We start from the raw sequence: 21,357 nt of genomic DNA, 5'->3' as shown, positions 1-21,357 counted from the left end.
ACTGCGTAGGTTATCTTGCAACTACTTCTTTTACCATCTATGGTTAGAGGAAAGTTTTATCATGTTAATTTAGGCACCTGGTTAGCTAATAGCTAGGCACATTGGGAAAAACTGCAGTCAGCTCTTTGTTTCTGGGTTCTGGCTAAGACACTTCTGTCACAGGGAGGAACATCAACGTCTTTAATCCTAAGAATGGTTGATGAAATGGTAGTTTAAGTGTGTTTCTGCTCAACCATCAACTCTGCGGGTCAAAAAGAGAACCGCTGTGAAACCTCCACTGGCTCCCCAGCGAGCCTCAACAGGTATGGAAGACTTTTTTGACCAGACTCAGTTTATGATGCATTCTTTGGTGTTGCTGTTCATGCCCAGCTTATCACAGGCCAGAACACCGAACCAACTTATCTAGGAGAGATGCAGTGCTCCAGTCGTGCCCAGGCCCCCATCTTCGGGTGCCCCGGGTCTTGGGAGGGTTACCTGCTTTGATAAGGCGTTCCTCTCACCAGCTACTGTCTCAGGTGGTATTTCCCAGGGTATGTGACACAGAAGCCCAGTTAGCCTAGTCTTGGGGTCAGGAGGTCAGGGGTTGGAAGTGCAACTAATTGTAAGGCCCTCTCTGGCTTATTAAAGCGCTCGCTCGCTCGCAGTTGCGCTCGGGGCCGGGACGCTGGGGTGCGAGGGTGACAGCCCGCAGCCTTTGGGGCGCGTGGGAGGGGGGCGGGGATGCAGGGGAGGGCTTGACCACGCCGACAGCTCAGGCAAGCCGGACTCGGCAGCTCGCCCCAAGGATGGAAGCCTATGCGGGAAAGACCCAGCTCGACTCGGATCTGGCTTTGTTTTTCTGGCTCTTTCTTCCACTCCGGGGTTTGTCCCTGGGCCTTCGGCATGGCTCGGGTTCCCTCGCCGCCCAGCGAGTCCGCTCCCCAGCAGGCAGGCCCGGCGGGCGGGCGCCGCAAACGTGGGTTCCGGACGCCCCATGCGGGCTGCGCTCGCTCGCCCGGCCGGCCAACCCGGGTGCGGCTAGCCAGCGGCGGGGAGGACGCGCGGGAAAGCCAGGGAGCGGGAAGCGGGCGGCGGCGGCGGGCCCGCTGGAAAGGAGGGAGCGCCGCAGGCGGGAGGACGACGCGCGGAGGAGGGAGCGGGAGGAAGGAGGGAGCGCGGCAGGCAGGCGGAGGGAGGGCTGATTAGCATGCAGCAGCGCTCGCGCGCCCGGCTCCATTGTTTTAACACCTCCCCTCTCCTCCGCGCCAATCTGTCACCGTTCAGCAGGCGAACGCTGCTGCCTCAAATGCTGCTCTTCTCAAATGAGACGGATAATTAGTTGCCCCGCACGAATGCCGCACTCTTCTCACCCCTGATTGCTATCACCTTCTTGCTCCTGGCAGTTTTGACACCTCGTAATCAGCCTGCTGCTTTTCTCTTTTCTTCCCGACTTCTGCTTCCCTCCCCCCTTCCTTCCTTCCTAGTTGATTTATTTATTTATTATTATCATTTTAAATGCAATCTCCGTGCCTATTTGGACGAGTGCTCCTCCAAGTTAACCTTGCATATACGTGTGTGCCTATATATGCATATGTAAACTAGGGTGTGTGTGTGTGTGTGTGTGTGTGTGTGTGTGTGTGCGTGCGTGAGCAGGGGGCGGGCTGGCAATTTTGCGGGAAACACTGCTTCCACGCGGAGAGAATTTTCTCCTAAAGATATTTTGGGATGGGAGAAGTTGGGGAGAGGGACGGGAGGGAAGAGTTAGGGAGACCTCAATTAATGCTTTAAAGATCTCTTAGAAATTAACAAACTGGGGAGTCTCGGAATCTGCTGTCAGAAGCGTATTTTCCCCTCTCTCCTCTAACAAGCACTGACAGTCTAATTACTGTAGCTACAAGCAGCTGTCGAGGCAGCAGCCCGCGAGCGAAGGCGCCACGGGATGAGCGCTCACTGCCGGCCCCTGTGCCCAGCCTAACCCGCCGAGCCGCGGCCAGACTTGGGAGGATGGAGAGAAGAGCGAGGCCCGGCACCCGGCAGCCTCGCCAGCCCACGGCAGGCCTGCGAGCCAGCAGACTCCCTTATTGTTTCATATTTATAAAGTCTTTACCTTGAAGGTTAAAAGATGTGAAGAAGAAAGGAGGGGACTGGGGGGGGGGTGCGAAGAAAATCTTTTAAGCTTCCATCCATTCCTTTTCTACCTCCTCAAGCTCTCCCTCCCCCGGTGTTGGTAAAATAACCACGCAACCCGGGGCTGAGGGGGCGGGGTGAGCCAGGCTGGAGTGTAAGAAAGCAGATGTCCCCGCTGGCAGCAGCCTCAGCCTCCGGGGAAAGCTGCATGGGGGGTGGGGGGGCATCCCGAGGACATTCACCTCCCACTTCTCAGGCATCCCGCTCACAACTGCCTCGCCTCGGCAGGGGTGGTTTTTTTTTCCCCCCAGAGTCAGCGTTTTGCGCACGTAGCTTTCTTACCTGGGAGCTGTTCTTACACGGCTAGGCTATGCTTTACAGAAAGAAGCCCAGAGACAGCCCTGGCACCCCGAACAGAAATAGGATAGAGGGATAGATAGACTTGGCCGGTGTCCACTATACCTTTCGAGCTGCTGGGTCCTGCCAAACTTTCAGAGCAGGACGGAAGTCTCTGGAGGCCAAATAGGGTCTCTGCCCTAAGAAGCTGGAGCTTGGGGTACTGCTGGAATCTTAATTTCCCACCTTACTAAAGTGGTGAGGACAGGATGCTCCAGAAGAGGGTAGTGGGCCACTCCGAGTCACGTTCTGGGATAGAGTTCTTTTTGGTTGTCAGCAAGCCAGTAAAGATGTCAATTGTGTGAGAAAAGGAGAGGAAAAAAAAATCCCTTTTTAAAAGAATAGGTGGTGGGGGTATATTCTTATTAATACATACTGAGAAGTTTTGAGTGTGTATCTGTGTGTGTGTGTGTGTGTGTGTGTGTGTGTGTGTGTGTATGTGTGTGTGTGTAGTGGAGTGGAAGCTGGGAAGAAGAAAAGAGTCTTTGGATAATTGTCTAGGCATTTCCATTCAGCCTAGTGGCAAAGATGTACATGCCTCAGAACCCTTCACAGTGCATATCTAATAATCACTGTTGTCACCCTGGTGAGGAAGATGTCAATGTGATGTGCTCGGCACCTTGAGAAGTTGCGGTACCATTCTCATTCTTCCACTGGGCACAGAGGCCTGATCAAATTCCCCCATGCTAAACCCTCAAGTATGAGACACTGCTCAAGGACAGTTACATTACTGTTGAAAGCTACAAGTCAATGCTACTTCATAAAATGGAAGCCGTGTCTCAACCATTTTTAAAATTGGGGGCTGGGGGGAGTGGGAAGAGAAGCTCAAACGGCAAGAATCATGAAGAATGGAAGGCAAGTCTCATTTTAAACAGTTCTGCCGCACTGCATACTTGGTACCCTAAGACGTCTCCAGTGGCCATCAATCAGGCTGCTAACAATGAATAGCAAATTTCTCAACAAGAATTTGAACGTTCCTAATCTAAATTAATAAATATGTATTCTCCTTACAGGCTTTTACATTTCTTTCCAATAAAAGGAAAAAAATTAGAATGCTTAGTTTGAAAGATCATTTTGAAATTTAAAGTGACCTATTAATGTGTAATAAATGCCATCAGACATGAATTTTATGAAACCTCCCCAAATGTGATTTATTTATTTACCTCAGAAACAAAGAACACTTTTAATAATCATGACATAAGTAACTTTTAATATTTAAGTCATTCAATCATCTATCTATACACACAGTGTAAATTAAAACCATGTGTGTTATTTAAAAAATGATCTATAATGTTTAAATAATTTTCCCTGGGCAACTGGTTGATTCGATATTTACTTAGATCATATCATCTGCTATTCTCTGTAAGTTACATATGTATTTTAAAGGAATATTACCTGTAGCATAAATAATTAAAAATTCAGATGAAATTTGATACCCTATAAACATTTGATATTACCAAATTTAATAGACCTCACAAGAGTCAAACAATAAACTTAGTTATTTGAAACATAAATTATGATTGCATAACTGTGTAAGTCACATGTGTAATTTGGAAATACAGAAATTATAGTATAAACATGAATAATATAATGAATTATAGTTTTATACAAAATGATCTCTTAAAAGATAAAGTAACAACTTTATAAACAATCTTAAATTTAGCTTACAAGCAAGCATTCTCTAGCATTACAAATCTGAAACCGTCACAGAGAACATGATATGTCTGTTTTCAAATGTGATTTAAGTCTCCCCATTAAAGTGTGTATTAAGATGCCGGAGGAAATCCCCTCTGGATGTAATGGATGGTGGGAAAAGCTCTTGACAGAATTCACACACTAGAGGTTTATGGAGTTCTGAGTCTGAATCACTTGGTACCACTAAGTCAGTGTCTTGGTTAAGAAAAGGCTTCCAAAAGGGCTGCAGGAAACAAACAAAAACATCTTTTGTTATTTGTGTTTAAAATCAACTTGCATCAAATTTCACATCCAAGTATCTGAATAACTTTCATATGTGCTTATATCTGAAATTCTCTACTAGGAAAGCAGATTTTATTTTTTTTTCCAGAGTGGGCACAACTTAACTACATCCTTCTGAATTTTATCTTTACAGATTTAAAAATACTGCAGGTTTAACAGCAGCAGTCATTAGTATTCAGTTATCTTAATGGCAATAGTTTTGAAACAAAGGCCAATACTTTAGACTATATTAGGATCTGTATTTAATAGTCTTTAATAGTACATGTGCAAGCACAGTTTTATTAAAGGCAATTCAAAATACAAATAAACAAATCACATATAATCAGCATTCTGATTTCTTCAAAAAAGTTTCTTTTAAACTACTAAACAAATTCCATTTGTCATCTTTTAAAAAATTTAAATATTAAATCACCCAATAAAAATCTAAGCTGAGACACATACTTTTGATTTCTTATTTTATTTCTGTTTTATAGTTTGGCATTATTCTTTCTTGCAAATGAATAAAATGAAACTTATCCGTAATTGCCCAATTAAGGGAATATAGGAAATTGTAATTTAATAGAACCACCTTCATTGTAATTATCAGGAAATAAAAACTTGTAAATATCTTTTTAAGACATCTAGAATAATATATATGAGTGATATATATTATTCATGTATATGAATTAGTGTAATGGTAGGTGTTTAATAGAAATGATATTGACAAAAATATCTTATTTTCCTGAACTGTGTAAGTCTGATTATTAAAAACATATTCTTATCTTGGCACAGGTAGATTACCCTGACAGAGGTATAGAGTAACCTCAGCAAACCATTTAAAGAGACTGTTTTCTGCTCCAGTTACTAATATGTTTTTAATGAAACACAGCTTAGTTCAGCACCTGACAATTTTTATGCCTTTAACTTCATTCTAGTTAGTTAAGTATTTACATAAACATAGTATTGTTAATCAAAATATCTGGGTTTCGATGCATCACTATCTATTAGTGAGCACTGAAGGACAGCAGTATTAATATATACGCTTTGTTTAAATAGTAAGACACATTCAAGTGTTAATACAAATACCTTAAAATGTGGACTCAATTTGTCTTCATGAGATGTGTTTGTTGCCACAAAACTAACAATATTTAAAATAAAAGTCATAAAATTTGGGGCAAAGTAATTTTTGTTTGAAAAATTTCCCTGATGAAAGAAACCAGTAACAATTATAAGTGCGTAAATGGAAATTAGTTAAGAGTTAACTAGATTCAAATGTTACTGCAGTGAAAAAAAACCTCTAATGCAAACTGTGGTGGTTAGCAATAAAAATTATTACCTTAAAGATATTTTTTATTAAGGTTTATAAAACAGCAAGAAATTAGCTTAAAAGTGAGCCAGTTCCTAAATTTGGTAAACCAATCTTCCACTGACAATTTATTTTTGAAATTTGACATTAGTAGCTTTTGATTCAGATTGGATCTGTTCTTGGAATTTAATTGGAACCCTAATTACTGACTCAGCAAAAAGAAAAAGAAAAATCTCACAGAACAGAAATAAGCTGATATATATTTTAGTCTGCAATGAAAGTGGAAGTGAAAAATATGTTTTTGGTAGTAATGATTAATATAAAGTAAAAACAAAATATGTAATCAAAACTTTTTACTGTGGACAACTCAATAATTGTATTTATGAGCTTTATTAATACAAGAGAGTAATGTTTAAAAAGACCCATTTAAAGAAATATTTTTGCAAGCTAAAACTGTAACATGGCCTTTAAATCAAACCAATTTCTTTGCTTTTTTCTGCCAAAATATCAATTATCTAACCTTCTGCCCCATGTCTTGTGACAGCTCAACACCAATTCTCTTGCATTTTTTAAGCTGAATACTTTTCCATCAAGTTGTAATCACATACCAGCTGTTTCCCTTGCTGTAATATAGAAAGTAAATGCACAATGCAGGGTGCCATCTACTGAAACATGAACGCCCAACTAACTAGTAAAAGGACAAGCAAGAGATATAATGGAGGGAAAATAACTCGCATTAGAATCCATGCAGTTCACAGCTCCACAGGAACTCTACTCGCAACACATGAAATTGTTTAATTGTTTCATTTGGTAGCAACTTTAGCTGAGACCATAAAGTGAAATAAGGTACAGGGTGGAACATAAGAGAGTTAATAATTAAGACCTGTCAGAATCTCTAGGTACGCCCACTATTAAAACATCCTACAGCCTGACTATTGCTCCCTTCCATGCTATTCAAAAAGCCTGTAACTGCTAGGAATATGTAAAGCCAAAGGTATTAAGTATTTTTTTCTAATCTGAAAGAAAATCAAATATTTGAAAGTTCTAGTGAGAAGCTTCTATTTATTTTAACACTTCTATACTTGGCATTTACCTTCAGAAATAAAATTTTTTTTTCTTCCTAACAAAAAAGAATATTTCTGTGAAAGAACCTGAGTCTGGAAGAAAGGATGGTAGGACTAGACTCATGGGTGATAAAGTCTTCGCACTTCACAAACTGTAAAGAACACATTTGATGACATTATTCATATGCAGAGATTATTTGAAAACTGTATAAGGATGTCTGCTTAGTATCAGGTTAGCAAACAAACTGAACTCTACGGACATCTGTACTGCTGCAACTGGAAATGTAGCCCACGTAGGCTGAATGACAGTTTATTTTGAATATTTGGTGCAATTATCTACTTATGGAAAATTACACATTATTATGTGTACATACACAAGTTTTTAAAAAATTATTTGCTTCCTATTACTGAATTTAATAAACATCCACTAGAGCACTGATGTAAACAAGCTGCTATTGAAGACGACTAAACAAGTAAAGCCACGCCACAGGATCATGAAGCTTTATCATAGTCATATTTAAAATTCATGTTCTTTAATACAGAACTTACATATTTTATTGAACACCTCAACTCTGGATAGTCATTAAATTTAAATGGATGCCTGATAACTTAAAACAGATTCGTATCTGTGCATGTATGACAAAATGTGTGTTCACACATAATAAAATATTTGTTAATGTAAAACAGTTACCTGCTGTGGTCCTCGGACAGCCTTTCCTGGGGAATCCAGTGAGGGAAAAGGTACATCAGGCGGGTCTTGAAGTGGGAACGTATTTACATAGAACACATTATGGTCTCCAGCTGGCAAACACGGAGCTCTAAGATTTGAGGGTTTTGTTTTGTCAGTTGTTTTAAGGTTCTGTACAGCTGAAGTTATGGGGTCAATTCCCTGAATTTCAAATAAAGTTTCTTCTGTTTTAACAAAGTTTCCTGGGTTGTCTCTGACTTCCATACTAAATCGGTCCTGGCACACTGCCTCAGGTGTGGCAGGAGTAAGTTTGCTTGGGGTCTCTGGAGTGCTATGTAGAAAAATAGAGTCATTGTCCATAGGCGGAAACTTGACATTGAATTTAGAAAGTGATTCAAAAGAGGTATCTTCCTCATCCCGGCCCAGTCCTCTTGGTGTGACAGCTGTGACGCACGACAAACCTCTATTTATATCATCTTTAGCCTGGGGCTTAAACAGCGCTTCTTGTTTATCTGTTTTATCAGTACACTGTATAGGCACAGAATACTGTGTGTCTGCAGGAAAACGGATACAAAAGGCAAATAGTCACATCCAAATCAACGAAAAAATGTTGAACCAGCTTTAAGCAGAGGATTATTGTTTTTCCTCTTGGTTTTGATAACAACTGAGGACAACTTGTATTTTTATGTTTGCTATCGTCTTCCCTGAGGATAACAGCAGTCCCCTGCAGGTGAACTGAGCACAGTGTACAGGCTGCAACTTAATTGCTTTGTCTTCTGCTGGGTCTTCCTCTGGAAGCTTAGCATCCTGTTCTCAGTTTTACTGCTTTACACTTAAAAAAACACTCACTTACAGTATATATATTTAATTACTTTGTAAAAGAAGCTACAACTGTAAGCTTACTTAGACAAATAAGTTTAAAAGGGAAATGCTTTATATATATACATATACATGTATACATATATAATACATAAATATGTATGTATATATAAAATTAGGGCAGTATACTATTAAATATAACTCTGGTCAGTTTAGTTACTGTCTACACTTACGAGTTCATGGGAAGGAGCGGTGGTGTCAGGGTCAGGAAAGAAAAAGACAGTAGAGGCAAAAGAGGCTGACATTCTAGGATGTACTTTAAGGAATTAATGTGAATATGGATGAATGTAGGGTTGCACACCTTTAATCCCAGCACTTAGGAGGCAGAGGCAGGTCGATCTCTGTGAATTACAGCCAGCCTGGTCAACATAACAAGTTCAAGGACAGTCATGTCTATATAGAAAGACTGAAAGACTGTCTCAAAAAAAAAAAAAAAAAAAAAAAAAAAAAAAAAAAAAAAAAAAAAAAAAAAAAAGAAAGAAAAAGAAAACTAAAACTGTATTTGTATGTCATTTTCTCATATTTAGCAAGCCCCCTTTAACAAACAAGCAGATGTGAGCTGGGAACTAGAGTTTCTTTAGCTCATTCATCTAGAAGCTATTTCTTCAACACGATCTCTAGGCTTCAGTCAGATGCTGGCAAGGGGACTTCTGAGGAACCAAAGTTGGAGCTACAGAGACCACAGCAAATTAAACGGAGCTATGAGCTGTTAAGGAAAGACAAGAACCAGCAAATGCTGGTGTATGATAGGAGGCAAGCAAAACAAAAGTGCAGACTATGAAACAGAGAACACAATGTTGAGCTCAGTGGTAAGAGTACCTATACTCTTCCAGAGGACCAGAGTTTAGTTCCCACAACTCACACTTGGTGGCTCTACCTGTAACTCCAGCTTCAGAAGACCCTACATCTTTGGTCTTCATGGGCATCCACATTCATGCACATACCCACATACACATGATTAAAATTAAATCTTAAAAACAAAGCAACAAAAGGCATAGTGTAATAAAAAACCAGCAAGAGCTATAATACCAAACTAAACCAAACTACACCCAACAATATCAAAGTATTACCCATGTTTATGATTCTGAGATATTGGAAAAAAGATTAGGCTTCACAATGTTATTTTAAGAAGCCAATTGTTTTGTAGCATATCTGGTTGTTGTTGTCTTTGGAGACAGGGTCTCCTGAAGCTCAGGCTAGCCTGGAACTTACTATGTAGGCGAGGTTAGCATTCAACTACTGATCCTCCTGACTCCACGACCAAAGGACTAGAATTGTAGGAGTGGAATACTGTGTGTGCTGTAATGTATTTCATTCAATGGATAAATAGTCCTTAGTGAAGTCATACATTCCCAAATGAAGACTTTACCAATGAAGCAGGTATAAGAGTTCAGGGTATACACAGCACCTTCCACAGTCTGTCTGTGTTAGTAGGCACTCAGAAGATGCCAATCTCTTTAGATTCTTTTCATCACTGGGGTCTTATGACACTTACACCATAGCACATTCCAACACAAAGCTTTCTGTTTGGATACAATGTGTAATACAATGCTTCCAACTTCCTTGGTTCATTGTGTAACATTACATACATACCTACATACCTCCCCATCTCTCTCAGACTGCCGCATCATGGCACCCGGGTTGACTACAAAGTGTCAGTCCCCCAGCTCCAGCCCTGCTAGTGCTATGGTTACAACATTACCAAAGCATAGCTCTTTGCCTAATTCTTGCTTGACCTTCCCATCTTGACTTAGTCACTGATTCTCTGGATGGCTCTCCCATGATGCTTAGGTGACTTGAGGATTGAACAATCTTATGCCAGCAAGTAGACTCCCCTTCCTCCATTAAAGCAGGTTCCCTATGACATCTAAAACCATGTTCTGCTTTCTATTTACCAGGTGTCCCACTTAATGCCTGGCACACATTTGATACTGTATTCTTTCCCTCACAGGATCCAGAATTATAACTTACATTTACTAGATAGTCTGTGACTGGGAAGAGTAAAGTAATTGAGATCAAACTCAATTGTTTTACTAGATTTCTTTGACCTTTGGGGTAGATAAAACTCTATTTATTCTCAAGTAGTCATTTTTTCTTGGCAGTAGACTTGAGGGTGGCAGAAAATGCTAGGAAACAGGAACAAAATTCTGTAATACCTGAGAAGGAATACTTTCTCAAATGATACTAAAGAGAACAGGGTAAATACTTTAGAATCTACAGCTGCTGCTGCTGCTAATGGCAACGACTATTAACACTGATAGCACTTCCATGTGCCATGCACTGACTGTGGTATGTACATTAATTCACTTAATACTCAGAATAACGCCAACACAGGCACTATTATTATCCCTAATTTACATGTGGAGGAGGGGATATGGAGAGGTTAATTCCATGGCTACTTCCAAGGTAGTGCAGCTAGTGAGTGCTAAATCTGGCACTAGAACTCCAGAGTTCTCTCAGAGTGCTCCAGGTAGTCAACTCCAGAGTGCTCTCAGAGCTATTATGATAAACTGAACATATTGGTTTCTACACAGGGAGGATTCCTCAAGCTGACAGAACTGTGCTTTGCATGATTTTCTTAACAGTTGACCTAATCCCCCATCAAAGAAAACAGAGACATCAAACAGCTGCACGAAGTTGGCAGGTATTTTCTTTTGGAATAGCTAGCTGTATACAAGCTTAGTCACATTAAAGTGACTTGAGCTAATCCCATGACTATTCCAAGTCTGAGCTTAGATAAAATGAAACAAACTCCACGGAAACATCCGTCACCCAGTACCACACCAACAGACACCAGCCAGTGAGCATGCAGCTTTTGTAGTTAGTTTGTCTCAGTAACACTTAGTTTTGCAAGGAAAACAAGTAAAATGAAAAATTTTAGATTTCCAAATGTACACATAGGCTGTTTAGATTGCTTTTGCAAATTATCATGAATTCGGACAAGAGTTGATGATTGTCTATACCCCTAATCCTATATTCTATTCTAATAGCCAATGAGACAGGACCCTACTTTTAGACTAGTTACTTTTTCCTGAGAAGACACTTGCTTAAACATACAGTTGTACTGTTACCCTTCCTCAAGGTTACTGCCCTGAGTGAATGAGTAGAAGAGACATGGTAACAATACATGTACCTGGAAACCCTGAGCAGGTGTCTGTTTCTAAATCATGTCCTCTTTCTTTCCCCCTAAGATGTAGTAGTTGATAGTACAGAGCTATATTGTCAGGGCATAGTATTTAACATTTGTGTTTTGTTTGGACCAAGCAAAGTTTTACTTGATTTAATGCAGATCTAAAACACTTATTATTTGTGACACAGTTAATATAAAGCACAAGAATAATGTTAAGAAACAGCTTTAGTGGGGAAGAAATTGAATTTAAACACTCAGTGTTCAGGTTGACAGATACATACTAAGAGTTAGACTTAAGCAATTTAAAAATGGTCAAAGTATTAAGTAATTGATAATGGGTTATGTTCTCTGTAACAAAGAATATATCACTATTACAATGTTTTGATAAGATGTTGATGCTCAAAGAGCATGCTTATGAATTCTAGATACAGCTAGCCTGTTTTAGTGAAACTGTTTATTTCTATATCTTTAATCTATGTAGAATGAATATTACAGAAATTAAGATGGAGAAATTAAAACTTCTTTTGGAAAAGTCGGGAAGATAACAAGAGGGGAAACACAAATTCTATCTATCTATAAAGCTTGACTTCCTTTCCCCTTACCACAAGGTTCAACTTTTCTGGAAATGAAAGTGTGAGCAGTAGCAAAAAGAGAACCCAAACTATCGTTGATTTTAAGTGTTATGATGTGAGAGCCTCAGAAAACAGGGATCTTCAATAAAGAATGTGCTCATCATCATTGTTGTACCATCTCTCAGAGTGAAAACTGTAAATCATGTTGCTTGGGAATTGCCTGTAGAATATCCCAAATCACAAGGGCAATAAGAGAATCTATCATTACAAGTGATCATTTTATTTTATTTTGTTTACTGAAGTGTTTTGATGCTAGACTCAATTTCTGTTATTTTTTTGCTAATATGTAACTACTGAAGCAACTACCAAGATGACAGTCTAGAGCTTAAAAAACAAGCAAGCAAACAAGCAAACACCCCCACCTCCGTCCCCCACTGCAATAATCATGTGGCTCAGGCCTACAGTTCTAACACTTGGGGACTGGCAAGTGGATTACTGCAAGTTTGAGGCTAGCCTGGTTGACATGGTGAGTTCCATGTCTCAGACAGCAGGCTGAGACCCTACCTCAATAAAAACAAAAACCTGACATGTGTGCAAAACAGATGTTCGTAAATGGTATTTTATTCTCAATTTTTATTATGTGCTTCCAAAAGAACTGGGTCTAAGAAAATGTGAATTCTATATTTGTATTCTTAAACTAAATTATCAGAAACATTTCAGGTAGAATTTAGACAAAAACTAATATGATGTTATAATTGTAATTAGCTCATATATGGCAGTGCTGTTTTAAGGTCACTTACTGACATGTGAGTTAATGTTTAATATGACCACTAAATAGAAAATATAGACATGTGCTCTATATTTCTATATTAATGGTACTTTTCATTAATCTGATTGGTAATTAGGCTATTCAAGTAAATCTATACAGTACCATATAATATTAAGATAATAAAAAAATCAAGAATTCTTTAATATAAATTATAGAATTTAATAGCATATATTTGTTAAAATATAAAGGGTAAGGTGCAGATTCTTAGCCTTTCATAAGCCGAATTTGGAGGTATTTTTATATTGCAAATTAAATCAATTTCAACTAGTACAATAAAAATTGTTACAAGAAAAATTAAATCTTTCCAGAATTTAATAGTATGTATTTGTTTAAAATATAAGTGGCAAGGTGTAGATTCTTCGCTTTTCATAATCCAAATTTGAAGGTACTTTTACACTGAAAATTAAATCAATTTCAACAAGTAGAATTAAAATATTACAAGGTAAACTGAATCTTACCAGTTGCAATATCTGGTATGTTAAGTTTGCTTAAGTGGTCTTTCTGTGCTTTTGCTAGCAAGCATATCCTGTGAAATTCTTCTTTAAGGTCCCAGAAAGTCTTTTCTATATTATCCCTAAAAACAAATCATTTTAAAATGTTAAGGTTATGACTTCAAATTGTAATTAAATATACATAGCATAGTTTTTATGCACCACAGAATTACTGGAAAATGAAACATTAAAAATAAAATTAAAATTAAAAAAATCCTCAAACAATTCTAATATTTGAAAAGCTAGGTACAAAGCAAATGATAAAAGCTGTAGTTCATAAATGCACTGCAGGTTAGTGAAGCTACTTATTCACACTTGTCCTAAAAGTACCAGTTCTCTGTAAACGTCATAATAGAGTAGTAATTATTCCTCACTCTGGTTCATAGCAGTTATAATACAGGGCTGTTGAAATAGGGACCGTTAGAGAAGTCAGCATTTTAGATCTTGTTCTGCTTGGAACAATGTGGTATATAGTTAGGTCATTTCCACATGTAGGTCTACTCCAGTTGTTAAGATCAACTATTTTTCTTTTATAATTGTTAAAAGCCTTAAAACTATGCAAAATATTGCATATTATAATAGTTATACATTTTGGGTTGGCAAAGAAGGCTCTAGAACCACCTTTCGTGATGCAAAGGGATGTTAAGATCCTTTGAGGTTTCCTTTCCAGAAGAAACTTCTTGTCTTCTCACCTTAAGATAAAAAGAAATGATGACACTTTATATGCCTCCAAATTCACATGAGAAAACACAATACAACACTCACCTACTTAAAACCAACCACTTTAGTGCACACGTGCTCTCACACAGGCAATATAAGAGGCTTTATATATACATAAAAAATAGGGTAGGTCTTCTTTTCTTTAAATGATACCAAGGAAAGAAAATAGAAATACAAGATAGAAAGAAAGACAGAAAATACAAATTACTTCTGATAACTTCTTTGATTACTATCTCTACTGTAAATGGTGATTATAAGAAAATTTCACATTCAGTTAATAAAAAGTGCCAGTCTGATTACGGAACACCTCTATGCCCAGAAACTTAGTAGTGAAGAAATTTCTGACACTGTCCTTTGATAGTCACTAATAATGGCCAATATAAGTAAATCAATTCCATTGTCTCTTGTTACAGTATTTTAAAAATAAGAATAAGCATGCAAGAGGTTTATCAAGATAATGTATTATGTATTTGGGTTGTTTGGCTACAAGTCCTTGCCTTTCACTCCCACCCTGTGGCCTACACTGGTATTACATATATTCTGACGCTGAAAACTGATACCTGCAGAACAACACACTGTGGTCATGCATTCTATGGTTCAGAGGTAAAACCTCTAATCATGTCTGGTAAGCTTTCTGAAGCCATAAGCTGACAAATTCTGAAATCTGAAGAAATTCCAATATTATATATTTATAATTTAGCCCAAACCGTATAATTCTTAAATTCAAATTCAAACCATTTTTACACTTATTTATTTTGTGTGCACATGCAGGAACAAAGGGGTAGGGGTCAGTTCTTTTTGCCATCTGAGGCCTGGGAAACGAGTCCAGGCTGAAGATTCAGCAGTAAGCACCTGTACTCACGGGGCATCTTGCCACCCCAATGTTGAGTAACTTTTGGGTTTATTCAGTTAACGTCACTGCTAGCTATTAGCAAAACAATGATTCAATTTTATTATTTTTAATTGTGTGTAGGGGTGTGAGTATACTCTTGCATATACTCTTGTACATCTGGCCCATGGAGACCAGATGCCTCATATACCCTGAAGACCAGTGTGAGCTCGTAACTGTTGAGCCATCTCTGCAGCCCTTGTAATCAAACTGCCACCAGGATCTAATCAAACATAAGTGACAGAAGTCAAAGGAGAAGACATCATGAGAACAGAATGCTTGATGGCTTAATGTTCAATTATAAAAACGGATTAGAACAAATAGAGTGGTTTCCTTTTAAAAATTGCCACTAGAAATTTGCATTAACTATTTTACTAGGAGCTAAAAAGAAATAAAAAGAATGTTTAACTGAGGATAAAATAGAGAAAGTTGGAATAACAACATCCTACTTTCCAAAGTCTGGTTTTTACATAACTAAGAGTGACTGATCTGATGTTGAGAGCGTTAGAAACACACTGGGACTGGAAGGGTTGAAAGGAAAGGTAACATAGGAATGAAGCATGCTTGTTGACCGGGAAGATGCCTGGTGCCAACCCTCTTTGATGTCCAGATTTGATAACTAGTGAAAACATCATGGAGTGTACTGGCACAGGCAGAGGGGACTCAGGTGAGTCAGAAATTTCTATTAAGTACCTAAAAATAAAAATCTTCAAGTTTAGGATTAAAAAAATACAGCTTTTCTTAGTTTTGTTCTTATTACCATGAAAGAAAATGCATTACCATGTCAAGCAGTATACTGTAGTTTCTACTGTTCATATGCTGCAAATAAATGTTTTTCTCTTTGAGACAGGCCTGGAACTCACTATGTGGTCTGTGAGATTGTCCTGTCTTAGCCTCTAGAATACTGAGTTTACAGTTGTGTGCCAGCTCCTCCAGCTCACATTTGAAAAATTTAGAATCCCAAGCATTCAATGAAGAATTTTAAAAGATACTTTAACATGGTAACTGGAAAATAGGAATGTGAGTGGATTTCTGAAGATGCTCTGAGGTAGGGTTTGGTTAGAATTGGCACAATGTGCTAATGCCATTTTCCACAGTACCAATATAACAACTTTCTCAAGACAATTGTTTATGTTGGAAGGGATTTAGGATTAATGTGGTCAATGACAACGTCAACGCTTTGCTCAACACAGACTTTCTTCTCAGTGTTCTCCCTCCTGTCACTGCCCTCTCTCTTTGACAGGGTCTCCTATGTACCTTATGCTGTCTCAGCCTCCTAGCTACAGGTATGTATGCACCAATTTATCTTGCCTTAACGTCACCTTCCTTCATGGCAACTACTGTTTGCATGCAGTGCATGACAGAGAGGATGTTAGAAAGACATAACCTGTATTTTTTCCTTTGATTCTCAAATATTATTCAAGTGGATTTTATACTGTGGGAACTAGAACTTATTGTACTCCCCCCCCCACCCCCGGGATACAAAACATTTTTTTTTCAGTTTTTTTTTTATTAGATGTTTTCTTTATTTACAATATCTCCTTTCCCAGGTTCCCCTCCAAAAGAAAAAGAAAATAAAATAAGAAAAAAATTAAAAAAAAAAAAAACCGAAAACTAAAACAATCCCTTGTTCCCTCCCCCATCCCACTACTCACCACCCCACCCCTCCCACTTCCTGGTCCTGGCATTGTATTGTTAAGTAAGAAAGCAAGAGAAATCAACATAATCTTAAGAGATTTTTAAGTGTCAAATCATTCAACAAATAAATTTATTTTGAGGCATAATATAACAGAATAAACTATTTCAAGTTCTAGTTTGGAGTATATAACTAGTGAAGTGATTGATAAGGTAAGTATTGTACATCGTATTCATTCTCCATGGGGATAAGCCCTAAACTGAAACTATTGAGAGAGCCCCATCTGAGAGCTGAAGATGTCCTTCTGTGTGAGCTAACTACTTTAGTGTTCACCAGTTAGTTTTTCAAAAGCAGGTGTCATATAAAATAGGCATGTCAAAGCCAGAGTATTGGGTGATACTTAAAGAGGAAAGAGAAAATGGCAGCTAATATTCCATTATTCAAAAAATCAGTTTATTCTTCATATCAAGATAATAGAAAATTGGGCTAGGCTTGTGGCTCAATGGTAGAGCACTTGATAGCATGCCTGAGACACAGGGGGTGTTCCTTAGAGCATGTGTGTGCGCGTACATGTGCGCACACACACACACACACACACAAAGACAAAAAGATAACTGAAAATGTTTTGTGTTGCCTTTTAAAACATACTAGGTATAGATAGCCACCCCTCCAAGAAAACAATGCAAACTGAGCCATGCCTATAATCCTAGCACTTGGGAAGCTAAGGCAGGAGGATCTTGAGTCAAGGCTAACCTGGGTCCTGTATAGAGAGACCTCAGAGTAACCTGACAGGAATTGCTAAGTATGTCACCAAGAACTTATCAAGATCCTCCTGCCTCAGCTTCCCAAGTGCTAGGATTGTAGACAGGCTCAGTTTATACTTTGAGACAAAGTGTAAATTGAGACAAGTCTTATCTTTTTTATAGCTGGTATAAAGAGTGAAAATATCTGTATAATCTCTTATATTAACCTTAAAAGCTAACGTTTATTAATTTTATTATTTACTTTTATTAATTTATTTTGGTATTGTTGGGGATTAAGCCCATGACCTCAAAACATTCTAGGCAAGCACTTTACCAATGAGATATAATCTCCAGTCCTAGAAAACTAATTTTAAATAAAGGAGATACATTTTCAGCGACATATATGCCTGTCATGTTATGTCAGTCTTGCATGAAGTATTCCCTCTAAACTTTAGTTGGGATTCTTGCATGTAAAAATGATATTTACTTTGGGTGCTCAGGCAACTCAGTGGCATCAATACTGATTTATTTAATTTCTCAATTATGTTCAAGAGTAGAGGATTAAAAAAAAACAGAAAAAAGAGAACTGTGTCTTTTTTTTTTTTTTTTAAAGAAATTCCTACTTGGGACTGGCTATGTAGACCAGGCTGGCCTTCAATTTCCAGGGAGGAACCCATCTAACTTTGCCCAAGTGCAGTAGAGGAGAATAGGTTCATCTTAGAGAGCTTCACTCACAATGCAAATCAAGAACCAAGGGAAGAGGAAAGGCTTATAAAGAGTAAAAAGCTGCAAAGTTCTAAGTGTGAGCTGGGTAAACAGCACAGAAAACTAAAACATGAGTAGCAGTGAAAGAAACAGAAAATATGGAGTTCACTTTCATGAAACTTAAAGAATTAAATATTAAAAGACCAACTGAGTCTGGATATTTCCATATGAGCTTCATATATAGTGAGACATAGTGATGTCATAGCAACATCAAGTATCAGATTAAACTGAACTAAGGAGAAAGCAAAAACAACAGGATTAAGATCCTAGAAAATAGGATCAAGAAAAAACACAGAAACAAATGAGATAATATATAAGTAAAAAATAAGGAAATTGTAATTAATCTACAAAAACTTCTGTACATGAAAAATCTATGGTTCTTTCACTCTTGTTAACATTCCTGAAAATATAGCACACAAGAGGAACAAAATACTAGAAGCTTGTTCTGTTCTACATGAGACAGTATGCTCGGCAAACCTCTGCCAGTGTGGGAACAACTCCAGGGCAAAATGGGATTCATCCCATCCCAGTGTTCTGGAGGAAATGGCAAGAAAATAAACAATATAAAAATAAAATTAAACACCCTAATTACTTCCAAGTTCTTTACAGGGTTCTGGTTTAATATACATCCACCAAAAATATCTACCAATTCAATACTACAATAAAAATACACTTTATAAAAGTCAAAAATATTTCATCTCTATATAACTAGTATGACTTCAAATATACTAACATAATCTTGGAGATCAAAACTTATCTATTAATCTATCTTTTACATCCTTCATGTTCCATTACATTCTACTTATCTTTGTGAGTTTATTTTATTTAACAATAAATATTGTATTATCTATGTGTATAAGTATTTTGCCTATGTGTGTCTATGTAACACATCTGTACCTGGTGCCCTTGGAGGCCAGAAGAGAGCACTGGATCTCTTTGGAACTAGAATTACAAACAAGTTGTGAGCTGCCATGTGGTTTCTGGGAATTGAATCCAGTTCCTCTAGAAGAGCATCCACTGCTCATAAGCACAGAGCCATCTCCCCAGCCCCCTAATTTACCTCTTAAGATGTATAAATATTTATTCCTGGGGGTGAATTCTCATGCAAAATAGAAACCACATAACTCAACCATTTTAAATGAGGTTTCTCATACCTCTTTCCCAAATGCAGCCTTTAAATTAAGCAGATCTGGGAAAACCCTTTAACTAAAATTTAATGTACACAGTACTATGATGCTCACTCTTCAATGTTCCTTTGACTGGGTCTCGAATCACCATGGAAACACAACCCTGGTGTGTTTATGAGGGCATTTCCAGAAAAATAAGAACGAAAGACTCACCTTAAATGTGCCCTCCCACCTCACAGGCTGAGCCAAGACTGGAGACAAAGTGGAAGAGCACAGAGCTAGCACTTGCCAGCTTTCTTCCTGAGTGTGGGTGCAGTGAGGCTGCATCAGTTATGCATGTGCTGCAGACGCAGGCAAAACACACAAGCACAGAATAAAACTCCACGCGTTTCAAAGACCTGACTCTAGTAGTTTGTGAATTAAGTTTTTAAAAACTGTAAAATTATCTTAATTATATAAAAGAAAAAAAGCACAGAGTTGATGCTTTATTCTGCTATTAATGGAAAATGTAGATGAGATGTTAATATTCCTCTGTTTCTTTTATCTAGATAAATAAAACCTTTGATACGGTAATAAGCCCTTTGATACTACCGACTCTTTTGGTAGTAATAGTTTCATTTTTTTATATCTTGCATTTAATTAAACCATACTCAAAATACAAAAAACAAGACAAAAAATCTTTTAAAAATTTAAAATGAGAATATGGGAATATGACTAATGGGAAAGAAAAAAAAAACTTTTCAGGGTGAGTCTGTTGTCATAACATAGCGAGTCTGCCTAAAGCAGCAGAGTTCAGAGTGTAATGTGCATTAGATACAAAAGAGAAATTAGGTGAGCCTTCCCCTACTCAACCTCCAAATTCTGGCAATTTCATGGAAGGGATTACAAAGCCAATATAAAGTTGTCAAAATACCACACTGGGAAAAGGGCTGGAGATCCCATGATTAAGCAAAACTAAGTGGCTTCTTTTGCTATTCATTTCTGATCCACAAACATTCTCTACTTTAAAATTTTATTGCACTAATTTATACATTGTGTGTGGTGAGACTGGGGCAATCTTGCCATGGCAATCCTCTCCTTTCACCACGTGGGTCCCAGGACCAAGGTCATCAGCCACCGAGCTACCTTGTTCTCCTGTTACTTACATTCTTAAATCCAGACTGTGGCTTGTAAGCATGCCCTCTACCTCTGAGCTGTACACCCCTAGTCTCCACAGTTTTAAGAGTTAGTAAAAAAAGAATCAGCATTTGATATGTTCTTAGTACAACAGATACAGATAAACAACTGGCAATAACTATACGTCTCATTTAATATATATTCATAGTTATCCGATAAATGTGAAAAGGACTGATGAGGGAACATGATGATATTCATGTATTCTTCAAGTTGATGAAATGCTAGAATATTCTTAGTATTTCTCTTACTGACAAAAAAGTAACATGAGTTTTTAAGAGGAAATTACAATCTATGTGGAGCACTGAGTCTCAGCATAGAGTTCAGGATCCCCGTGAATCTCAAGATCCTTTCAAGATGTCTGCAGTTGGAAAGATGCCTGCCATAGGCCTTGAGTGTCCTTGCACTGTCATGAATATAAGGCTCTGACTATTCTTTATATGGTCGTTTTTTCAGGACTGCTATGTTTACAGACAACTTGAAAGACCAGACAGTTTCTCAAAGATCCAGCTTACCTGGTGCTTGTTATAAAGCGCACAACTCCCTAAGCTACATGCTCCTTTCCACTAAGGTAACTATAGGCATCCTTCTGAGGTCTCTGTAAACCTCCTTCAGCCCAGGTACGAACAAGGCAAATAGATTCTTTATCGCTTGCGATGTTATGGCTAATACAGACATTTTTCTTTGACATTGTCTATGTTTCCTTTTGGCATCTGCAAAATGGTTAATGATTAAATTTATGTAAAGCCATCTATTAGCTAAACTACTTTCACAGTAGTATTAAAATGGTAAGTGCAGTGTTTACTGTATTGGCATTTACACTGATTTACAAAAAGCAACTGTAAGTGAAGCTTCTGCTGTGTCTTGAAGTGCAAGGATTGTCTTGG

At 38.1% G+C, this 21,357-nt stretch overlaps 1 protein-coding gene across 5 annotated transcripts in view; it reads right to left on the bottom strand.

Annotated features, from left to right (window-relative positions):
- Positions 1-3,627: 3,627 nt before the first annotated feature.
- The window catches only part of Tank (TRAF family member associated NFKB activator), an 83,217-nt gene continuing 65,487 nt past the window's right edge, over positions 3,628-21,357 (bottom strand). For 4 of the 5 annotated variants that reach the window (XM_031370392.1, XM_031370393.1, XM_031370388.1 and 1 more), the window contains exons 5-8: positions 14,039-14,109; positions 13,385-13,500; positions 7,520-8,070; positions 3,628-4,420 (exon numbers count right to left, since the gene is read on the bottom strand). In XM_031370392.1, the coding sequence (XP_031226252.1) occupies positions 4,244-4,420; positions 7,520-8,070; positions 13,385-13,500; positions 14,039-14,109 (915 nt within the window). In that variant the 3' untranslated portion in view covers positions 3,628-4,243. Of the gene's footprint in view, positions 4,421-6,284; positions 6,388-7,519; positions 8,071-13,384; positions 13,501-14,038; positions 14,110-21,357 lie in introns of all 5 variants that reach the window. The other variant, XM_031370391.1, reaches the window with a different exon arrangement.

This window comes from Mastomys coucha, unplaced genomic scaffold, assembly GCF_008632895.1.
Source record: "Mastomys coucha isolate ucsf_1 unplaced genomic scaffold, UCSF_Mcou_1 pScaffold15, whole genome shotgun sequence".
In the NCBI taxonomy this organism is placed as follows: Eukaryota; Metazoa; Chordata; class Mammalia; order Rodentia; family Muridae; genus Mastomys; species Mastomys coucha.
Note: the sequence above shows the minus strand (reverse complement) of the source record. Positions and strands in the feature narration are given on the sequence as shown.